We start from the raw sequence: 11,141 nt of genomic DNA, 5'->3' as shown, positions 1-11,141 counted from the left end.
TTCAGGTGACTATTTTTCTTCTAATGATCACAGGAGAGAAGAATCTAGAAGCACTAACACCCACGGCAAAGCCTATGCTGACTTCTGTTACAAGGAGTTTCAGAGCAGGCTGGCTCCTGGGAGAGGCTGTCAGGATCAATGATCGCTATCTCCCATGGGCTGTTCTCTCTAGTGTCAGATAACTTGCGATCTTGTTTGCCTGGTTTTCCATTTCATTTCTTTTTTCCTCTCTCTTTCTATAATGTTGAGCAGACTCCACCTGTGGAGACCTAGGACTTGACCCCGGCCAGGTACATCCCAGGTAATGCATCTCTATTGATTCCAGATGAAAAGCTGGAGTCACGGACCAGAAGGGTTTTGAGCAACACTTACCAGAAACTTATTCAGTGTGTCTTCCTGGACGACAGCATTCCGAATGGACTCAAGTATCTCATGTGAGTCTGATGTCGACGGCCCTCAAGTCTTACTTCGATGTCTTTCCTTAGGTGATTGTAGGTGCTTTTCTCCAACAACAAAAGGAAAATTTCCAGTAGGAACTAAGTAAGAAAGCTGAAGATTTTCCATAGCTATAGGCCACTGTTTATACTACTGATAGTTCCTGCTCATTGAGCCTTCACTGTTTCTGGGCAATCTTTACATAGATCAAATTTCATGTAGGTGTCCCAATACCCTATAAAGTGGACTCTATTCTTATCATCCCATTTTACTGAAATAGAGGCTTAGAGAGGCCAAGGCATTGACCAAAGTCACACTGTTGGTAAGTCACTCAAAGGTCCCGGAGTCCAACCCAGACTGTGTGACTGAGCCTGTGCCCTCCACTGCTGTGCTGAGCTGACTTGAGGCACTTGAGTGGTGCCAAGGTTTCATCTTCTACTCAGTAAAACTCTGTGTTGCTCCTAAGAATGCTTTTCCTCTGCATAAGCTCTATTTCTAGGGTTAAGACTATGTAATTTCCATAGGACACAAACAAGGATGCTTCCCATCCATATAAAAACATTACAGAGTTATGTAGAAGTATCATTCTTTTTGAGTAGAATTACCAAGTACATTTGCATAACTTCATTTGATCCCCATGACAATTCCATGTAGTAAACAGGGATTAATATTCCTCTTTGACCACATAGAGAGCAGAGACTCAGAAAGATGCCGTGACTTGCTCAGGATTAGAACTCAGTTCCTTTGTGTTCTATTCTGATGGTCTTCCCACTGTGCTTTGATGACCGTGGCAATGTGCACTTAAAACTTGATCTAGAAACAGGCTTCTTGCTTTGATTGAAAAACCATCATTGGACCCAATCTACATTGGATTATTTGGAAGCACTGGGGCTGGGAAGAGCTCCCTGATCAATGCCATCATCCAGCAAGCAATGTTTCTACCAGTGTCTGGAGAAAGTATATGTACGTCATGCATTGTACAAGTGAGCTCAGGCTGCTGTGAGCAGTATGAGGCCAAAATCCACCTTCTCTCTGACCAGGTTAGTGTCTCCATCCTTCCTGCCTTCTTGCCTTCATGCCTTCCTCCTTCCCTTCCAGTTTCCTTCCCTTTCTTCCTCTTTTTTCCCCTCCCTTCTTCCTTCCCTCTCTTCCTCCCTCCCTCTCTCCCTCCCTCCCTCCTTCCCTCCTTCCTTTTTCTTTCTTTCCTTCTCCCTCTCTCTTAGAGATTAACATTATGTTCCTTAGACATATAGCTCATGCCTTTGTTGAATGAAGAGAACATAGTATGGAAGGTGAAGTTCAATAGAACAAGATGGGGTTCTGTCACCATTCATGATGGGAATTTGGGGGAAGCCATTTCCCTCTGTGGGCCCCTGTTTCCTCATCCACGAAACAAGGGGGTTGGGTTGGGTCAATCCCTGGCTGGATTGGATGGTTTTAGGTTTCCTGAGTATGTCTCTCCACAGGGACAATGCCCTCCTCTCCTTGTCAGTGTTTTTCATGTCTGTGTCACGAGGGGCTTGGCCCTACTCTGCCTTGGCAGGAGTGGAAGGAGGAGCTGAAGAACTTGACTAAACTCCTGCACAGGACAGAGGAGCTGGGCGGAGAAGAGGCGGATGTGTGGGACGGGGATGATGCAGTGGAGGAAGCCGTCTGGAAGCTACAAATGCTTTATGGAAATGGGGCGGAAAGGAAGACCTATGAGGAATTACTAAGAGCAAAGCCCAAAGGAAAGATTCCCACCTCCAGAATCATCACCCTCAAGGCAGAAGAGGTAGTAGCTTCAAGATATTTTTTCGTTATTTATCATGAGTCTTAAGTATAACAATTGAATCCATTTAGGGGATTTGCTCAAGGTATTGCAAGTTTTATATTGGAAATAAGATTTTTTGTGTTTTGTTGTTGTTTTTTGGTCAAAGCTTTATTCAACATCTGACCTTTGCAGTGTCCAGAATATTCAGGACACTGTATTTTTGCACTAGCCCTCTTTTTAAAGTTTATTTATACTTCAAAATTTTAAAAAATTTTAAGAATAATTTAATTGCTGGCTTTCATGTCTCATCTAAGCAAGTGTCAGAAGTATCCATGACCAAATTATTTTTCATTGTTTATGGCTGTCAAATGGGAATTTTTAGTGTCTGAATGAGGGAGCTTTTGTGCACTGAAGGAGTATTTAACTGACTTGAGGATTAATCGAAGATGTTTTTGGCAGCAAATGATTAAAAAAAAACAAACCCAACTATAATGGCTTAAACAAATAGGGACTTACTCATTTTCTCACACAAGAAGTCTGGAGGCAGTTGGCTTTGTGGATTGGTTCAGTGGCTGCACGATGTCAAGATCAATATCTCTCTGGTTCCCTTGGCCTCCACCATACTTGTTATCTCCTGGTCGTAAGATTGCTACTGAAGGGCTAGACTCCACAGCTAGCGTCAGGGAAGGAAGACATGGATAAAAAAGTGGCACCAACCACACCTTCCCTTTCACTGGAAGGTAAAAGCTTTCCCAGAAACACCCCAACAAATCTCTGTGCACATTTACTTGTTCAGAGCTGATTCACATGGCCTTCCCTAGCTAAAAGGGAGTCTGTCTAGAGAAAGCAAGAAACCGACTTGTCTTGACTAGCTAAGACCACTCTCAATTCATTACCTCCACGAGAAACAATCAGGATTCCTTTAGGATGGATACTAGACACACACTTAATAGATTATACTATATTTATAATCAATATTAATTTTATTAAATGAAAAGTCTATTTTAAGTTAAACTAAATACTTGTGGAACAAATATTCAACTTAATAATGTTGTACATTTAAAAACCTAGTTTTCTTTTCTTTTTAAAAATGTGTTCTTATTGATTGCAGAGAGGAAGTGGGGGGGAGAGAAAGAAACATCAATGATGAGAGAGAATCATTGGTTAGCTGCCTCCTACACACTCCACACTGGGGATCACGAGCCTGCAACCCAGGCATACGCCCTGACAGGGAATCGAACAGTGACCTCCTGGTTCATAGGACAATGCTCAACCACTGAGCCACGCTGGCCTGGCTAAACCTAGTTTTTCTTGCATGTTAAAATTCATCCTTAAAATATTATTATTCTACACTTGCTCTAAAATTTAGTGTTCAATTATCTCCTAAGTTTAACATAGCCAACCCTCCTCAAATAGTTAATGCTACTTGCATAATAAGTCAAATTTCTTTAGACTTTTTCTATTATAGTTTAAATTTAATATGTTCAATTCTTTCAAAAATTTAAAATTTAAAAAATTTAAAAGGCACACTTAGGAGCCAAATGAATGAAATCTCTTAAGGTATTTAGCTTCTGTGAATTTACTTCCTTATATTTAAGTGGATGTTACTATTAAAAATAATTACATTCTTAATATCTAAAACATAGAGCTTGTCCAAAGAAACACAATGATTATAACAGTGGTTACTTTATCTGCATACACAACTTACACCAAGATATTAATATAACATTTATTTCTTAACTACTCTATTTTTAGAAATACTCCTTCCCAGTATTACAAATTTACCCACTAAAACAAGGGGAACAGAATGACCATCTCAGTGAGTGAGAGGGCACAGATTCAGAATTTGGGTCAGGGACTCTAGATTGGCCTAAGGGAATCTGAGTTTGTCTTCCAGAATGGTTTACCCAGAGCCAGTTTATTGGCTTGAACCTTCTTCTTCTAGGAAGGGACTTTAAAATATGTATGTTTACATTTATTTCAGAGAGGAAGAGAGAAGGAGAGAGAGATAGAAACATCAATGATGAGAGAGAATCATTGATCGGCTGCCTCCTACACACCCCTCACTGGGGATCAAACCTGCAACCTGGGGACCAGATATCGAACCATGACCTGATTTACAGGTCAACGCTCAACCACTGAGCCATGCTGGCCAATCAGAAGGGACTTTGCAAGCCCATGCTTTTTCTTTTATGTAGCCCTTGTTGTCTCTACCTTATTTTTAAAAAATAAAATATCTTAAAGAACTTTTATCATCTCCTCTTTCATAATTTCTTATTTAATTAAAATGGATGAAATCTATCAACTCCTACCCAGATTACAATAACCCCCTGATTTAATCTCCACTCTCTTAAGAATTTACTTCCTTATCTTTCTTACAGGAACATTCTATAGATATTTATTAACAACGACCATCATACATCCCAAATCTTCTGTCCCCTGAAGTAGCCCAGTAGAAATTGGCTGCTACACATATTTGCTGGCATGAATGTGTCATTGTCCCAAGGTATGTCTAGGAAGAAACAATAGGCTGAGAACAATTTGCCATCCCACCCACCACCATTAAAACATCTTAGAAATGCCCACATATCAACATATTTTTTGAACTTGAAAGATAACTTTTAAAAACCTTTTTAAAGATCATTTTCAGACCAATTTTCAGTTTGGAAATTATGGTCACCATATCACTATCTATGTTCTGTAATCTAGACTCTCTGGTAATTAAAATGTTCATATTAGCCATGCCGGAAGAATCCTCTCACTCCAAATTTTAGAAAAATTGCATATTAATTACATGAATTTTAGAATTGAAATGGCATTTGGGAGATAAAATGTTTATCTGGCGAAGCTCTAACTTTACTGAAGTCCCATCCTAACTGACTCTAGTTTCTTCATCTCTAAGTTGAGGAGCTTGAACTCCTTGATCTCCAAGTCCATTCCGACTCTCAGACTGTAGGCCCTTATTGACTAGATCACAGGCTTCCTGGTGGGTGCCCATTGCTGCTCTCCCGTTCGCCCGTCCCCGCCCCCCCAATATATTTTTCCTGATTTAGAGAGGAAGGGAGAGGGAGAGATAGATAAAAACATCAATAATGAGAGAGAATCATCGATTGACTGCCTCCTGCATGCCCCACACTGGGAATAGAGCCCACAACCTGGGCATATGTCCTGACCGGGAATTGAACCGTAACCTGCTAGTTCATAGGTCGACGCTCAACCACTGAGCCATGCTGGCCAGGCCATTGCTGCTTCTTACCATTTCTCAGTGTACCTTCAATGAACCTGAATCACTAGCTCATCCACGATAGAAATGCCGGGAGGAGGTCTGATGTGTGTGACCTTTTCCTCCTTCCTCAGGCAGGAGCGCTGTCCGTCAAGCTGGACCCCTACATCAGGACGAAGAGGAGAGACTGGGAAGGAGGCCCAGCGGAGACACAAATCTGGCCCTTGATCAAACATGTGGAAGTGACTCTTCCCAAATCAGAGCTGATTCCAGAAGGGGTTGTGCTGGTGGACATTCCAGGCACAGGTGACTTCAACAGCAAGAGGGATGAGATGTGGAAAAAGGTGACTCTCTTTCGTATGATTTTGTTCCCTTTTCCCTCAATTCCTCCACCCTTTCTAAAGCAACAAAGAATTGTCTGCTTTCAGCTTAATGGATTGTATGAGTTCGCTGGAGTTAAATTCTTCCACTTTCCATGTTCTAAGCCTCAGGGCAACAGCAGGAGATGGGTGGCCAGAGAAACCGGACAGTTAGGAATCATGAGGCAGGCCTGGTAGCTGGACCAAGAATGTGTATAAGAGAAGGGTCAGCAGGAGAGTGGCCTAAGAATAAACAGAGGAAACCAGGCAGATGGGGAGAGGAAGGCCGAGAGTTGGGTAGAAAGCAGAGAAGCCGACAGTCAGGCACCAAGGAAACAGGAGGCTGCTACGATGGTTGGTTGTTAGGAACAGAAACTCAAGAAAGCAATCCCACGTGAAGTGCAATTCATCAAAGGATCTCATGAGACCCAGCCCGGCCTCAGGGTCACCTCTCAGGATGGAAGCAGCTATTTTATCTCATTCTCTGCTTGGTCCCGTGACTGTCTCTTTTTGTGCATCTCTGCAGAGGCCTGCTTCTCTCTGACGTCTCTACTTAGCCATTAAGATCCACATTGTGGAAAATGACCACCCTGGACCTGTCTCTAAATCACATTATGTAGTCCAGGTGCCCATGACTGTCTGACTGTATAATCTTCGTGTTTTTTAGTTCAAATTCCCAAGAGGAAAAATATGATTGATTCCTGCCCAGCGAATAGATTAGTTCTCTTTGGATTAAATATCCAGCCCTATCGCAATCAGCTGTGGCTGATGGTGGGGTTGAAATGAAAGTCCACCTGTTCAACCAAAATCTTAGATAGGGGTTCAATTCCCAACAAATACGGTATGAGCTAACCAGGAACCCCCAGATGTGTCTACAGGCAGAGTTAAACATTGGAGTAATTTGACCTGCACCTGGAGGCTGAATTTTTAAGAATTTATCTCATTGTTCATTTGCTTTTCATTCATCAAACAGATATTACAATATACTAAGCACTGAGGATGCAAAGATTATAGATAAAAATAATAACAGCACACACTTACTGAGCATTTACTTTGTGCTGGGCACTATTCTCAGTGAAGTAAGTTGCCCATTATAATGCTGGGGAACTTAACCCAGCCAAGAGGACAGTGAATGAAAAGAGGCAGAGCATGACCTTTAATGTTAAGAAGCGCGCACGCGTGCGTGTGTGTGATGTTTATAAACACACAGCTAAAGTAAGATCCTGCCTTCTGGAAGGATATACACCCAATTGTTAGCAGCAGTTTCTGTTTACCACCACTCTTAACTACATATACCTCTGTGTTGTTTGTATATTTTATATGAACATGTATTATCATTACACTAAAAGGTTGAAAGCAAAGTAAGACAACATTGAATGAGAAGTAGAGCCTTCCCACAAAGGGCTTAGAGCCTAGCAGGAGAGACAAACATACAGATGACTAAATCCATGGCAGAAAGTGATGTGATAGAGGGACAAGGTGCTGTGAACACTCAAAAGTAGAAATGACCTCCAATGGGAACTTTCATTTCTTCAACAAACACCTACAGAGCATCTATTCTATTTTGTAGTAGATTCCAGATGGACAGAGACAAAGCCCTTTCCCATGGGAGTCTCCTAGTCTAGAAGGGAATAAATCGGTCATACTAGTGAGCGAACCATATTACTGAAAAACGCGAGCACGGAGTGACCATTTCAGTTTGGAGGTGGTGAGGATTCAGAGAGGACACGGAAGCTCAGCCTCCACCGGGCAGAGAAGGCGGTTGGAAACGGGACCACTGAGCACTGGCCAGAGCCAGTGGGCCGAGGGAGCTGGGTGTTGGGGGAAGGATGAGTCTTCCTGCGCGGCTGGAGGGAGAAGGGGGTGTGGGGTGTAGAGAGAGGTGCAGAGACAAGCCTGGAAATGTTGGGGGTGGGCTTTAATGCTTCCTGGGGAAGCTCAAAGGTTAAGAGGGACCGGAGTGTGTGATAGAGCAAGAAAGGGCATCTTTAGGCAGTAGGAGCTCAGGAGCACAGGCTGGGAACAGAGCGGCCACAGGACCGGAGCTGGATGTGGACTGGGAGGAAGGGCCCCTATCAGTGAGTCACCATCAGTGCTGAAGCTGCGGGACGGTGGGCAAGGGGAGCCCTGTGACTGGCTTCCGATCAAGATCAGGATGATAGGGTCAGGATGACAGCTTACAGCTCAGCAGCCCATGCCCTGATTTTACAGGGAAGAAATGAAGGCTCAGAGAGGGGAAGTCATTTGCCTAAGACCGCACAGCTATCGAGTGGCAGAATTTGAACTAGAGGGCAGGTTCCTACCTTCCCAGCGGAGGCTTTATCTATCACCCCCTCAGGATGCCCCCTCACAGTTCTCTAAGATGAAGGCAGTCACCTTCTTCTCGACCCTTCAGCGCAGCCTGGCCATGAGAACCTTGTTTCTGCAGGGTCTCGGCTGATGGAGAGGAATTGCCAGCCTTGGTTAGTTCCAGGCCAGGCCCAGGGAGCGACAGCCTAGGGAGGCAGCCAGCTTCTCTCACTGGATGGAGCCGTGGTTGCCGCCAGTTCAGATACACTGGGCAGCTTATCAAAGGCCACTCAGAAGAGAGGAGCCAGCAGATCTGGCTCAGAGCACCGGCTCTGAGGAGGTCCGGCTGGAGCGAAGGGATGGTTCCCAGCGTGCTCTGCTTGGCCTTGGCTCCCCAGCATTCTTGTGGTTTTGCGATCTCCTCTCACAAGAAGTTACTAAAGACTTCCTTCTTTCCAGGGAGAACTGAGCCAACACCCTGCCCCATCTCTCCAGCTGCCAGCTTGCCTTCCCTAAATGAAAACAATTGTGCCCCCAGACCTCCCTGTTCTGACACCTAGAAGTCCCGAGGCCTTAGACATGTCACCCGAACTCTCCCAGGCCCATTCTCAACTCCAGGAGGGAGGGAGGTGGGGTGGCAGAGGCGCCATCCCACCCTCTCCCAAGTCCACTCACTCCTTAGAGACAAGGTTTTCGGTGTCCTGACCAAATCCTGGCAGGTAGGGGCATTGTGGAGGGCCTGAAATGTAACCACTGCCACCTTCTGGTTGCAGTCCTCTTCTCATGTTAATAAACATTTGTTGAGTACCCATAGTTTACCAGGACCCCGGGGAAAATTGTTGACCTTTAACAAATAGCCAGTCAGATATTTTTCCAGCAAAATGGGTTGATTCTGGAACAATAAAGAATTGCAATTTGGGACATTCAGTCTAATGGTGAACAACACAGAAGTCCAGAGAAACAAAGGAGAAGAATGCTCTTTTATGGTCTTGGGAGGAGCTGTAGTAAATAAAGGGTCCATTGGAAGTAAACTGAGAGTTCAGAGTATAGTGACCTTTTATTGATTGAGTTATGGCCGTCTCTCATTGGCTGGGCTGTTACTGGGCAAGGAGGCAGAGAGGTGGTGTCACTTCCTGTTAGAGATGCAGGGTAAGTCATTTCCTGTGGAGGTCAGTAGTGTGTGCTGAGTGATGAGTGTAAGAGTTCTCTCTTCTACCCTATGGACTCCATTTTAAATGAGTTTTTATTATTTTATTATTAATTTTCACAATATAAAGGTGAAAAAGGACCTGCCCTTGAAGAGCTTGCAGCCTGATATTCTAGGATCACAACCTGCCTGAATAGCCTGAAGCCTTCCTGAAGTTGATTATAATTTGGGAAGTGGGAGGGAGCATTTCCTCCCCCCCCCCCCAACGTAGATGTGAGTTCATCCACACAGGGAGGAGATTCAGACCCATGGGTGTCCTTATGCTGGTCCTTTGCCTCTCAGGCCTATTGTCTTCTCTACAAACAGTAAAGTTTGTCTTATTATAGAGATTGATGATTTTAAAACAATGACCCATGAAACCAAGAGATTCATGGACAGAGGTGGGGGGTTCTGACCAGGTTGGGGCTCCAAACCTTCCATCCCCAACTGGAATTCTTTTTTTCTTTTTTAAATATATTTTTATTAATCTCAGAGAGGAAGGGAGAGGGAGAGAGAGATAGAAACATCAATGATGACAGAGAATCATTGATCGGCCGCCTCTTGCACGCTCCCTACTGGGGATCGAGCCTGCAACCCAGGCATGTGCCCTTGACGGAATCGAACCTGGGACCCTTCAGTCTGCAGGCTGACACTCTATCCACTGAGCCAAACCAGCTAGGGCCCCAATTGGAATTCTTTGTAAGATTTCATTTGAAAAAGGCTCCACTGCTAAAATACAAGTTTGAACCCCATGAATCTAGATCAAGGTTTCTCAGCCTCAGCACTATTGACATTTTGGGCAGAAAATTCTCAGTTGAAGGTGCTGACCTGGGCATTGTAGGATGTTTAGCAGCATCCCTGACCTCCGCCCTCCAGTGCCCCCATGTCATAACGATTGAAAAGGTATCCAGACATTGCCAAATGTCCTCTGGGGTACAAAATCATCACCAGTTAAGAGCTACTGGTATAAAGCAAAAATAATGACTTCATTAGCAAGTCACAAACTTGTCATACCTTTATGTGCAAAGAGCTGTTCTAAAGAACCACAAATAAACTTCATTGCTGAGTTGGACCAGCTTTTCATTTTTAGGGAGAGAGAAGACAAGTGAAGCAATACAGTAAGAGAAACATCACAAGGCAGCACACAATTACTCATCCCATGAAAGTTGCGTTTTTGATAATAGCAATATTTGTGCTATTAGTCATTAGTTGTAATTTCATGTTCATTGACTTTTGTAACTGGACTCATACAGTTCCTGGCTCCCAGCTAACACATGATGGCAGGGTGCTGAATATTCAGGGACAGTCAAACACCAAAAGGATGATAGTTTTGGGGTAGATTCATGACCAGAATTCGTTCTGGAAAAACAATAATTTCCTCTAGAGGACAACTAAGGCCAAGCAAGCCAGTGAAGGATCTGGTCATTGAGATCTGACTTCTTGAATTCCATCAATCACTAATGCCACCAACATCTAGGAAGCCTCCGCTATAGCCACACACTGTGCTTGAGGTGAGGTGGATTCCAAGCTGAACGGTACAGCCCCTTCCCATCAGGTACCTCACAATCTGGATGGGGGAAGGTGCAGAGAGCCAACCCTGTACAACAGCTCTGCCTGAAGGTGTTGTGGCAGGGAAGTCCGGGTGCTGTAGGACGCAGAGGAGGGGTGGCCAACCCATCCTTAGGAGGCTCTTAGCAGATTCTCAAAGGGCAAGTGGAGGTCAAAAAGAGGTTGTGGCAAGTGCAAAAACCCTTAGAGATGACAGAATTACATCTGAGAAACTGAAGGAAGCTCAGCATGGCTGGAGCATAAGAGAGTGTGGTGGGGGGTGGGGAGGGGGCGAGAATTGGGATAGAGAGAGGGAGAGACAGAGGCAGAGCATGGAGGACATAAATG

The 11,141-nt window shown here is 44.2% G+C and overlaps 1 protein-coding gene across 1 annotated transcript in view; it reads left to right on the top strand.

The window, feature by feature from the left end:
* Positions 1 to 331: 331 nt before the first annotated feature.
* Positions 332 to 11,141, top strand: part of NUGGC (nuclear GTPase, germinal center associated) — a 36,534-nt gene continuing 25,724 nt past the window's right edge. Inside the window, exons 1-4 of the mRNA XM_059695271.1 lie at positions 332 to 434; positions 1,253 to 1,475; positions 1,979 to 2,209; positions 5,546 to 5,755. Coding sequence (XP_059551254.1) covers positions 1,368 to 1,475; positions 1,979 to 2,209; positions 5,546 to 5,755 — 549 coding nt within the window. The 5' untranslated portion in view covers positions 332 to 434; positions 1,253 to 1,367. The remainder of the gene's footprint in view (positions 435 to 1,252; positions 1,476 to 1,978; positions 2,210 to 5,545; positions 5,756 to 11,141) is intronic.

This window comes from Myotis daubentonii, chromosome 5, assembly GCF_963259705.1.
Source record: "Myotis daubentonii chromosome 5, mMyoDau2.1, whole genome shotgun sequence".
In the NCBI taxonomy this organism is placed as follows: domain Eukaryota; kingdom Metazoa; phylum Chordata; class Mammalia; order Chiroptera; family Vespertilionidae; genus Myotis; species Myotis daubentonii.
The sequence above is the reverse complement of the archived record's forward strand: the minus strand, read 5'-3'. Positions and strand labels throughout refer to the sequence as shown.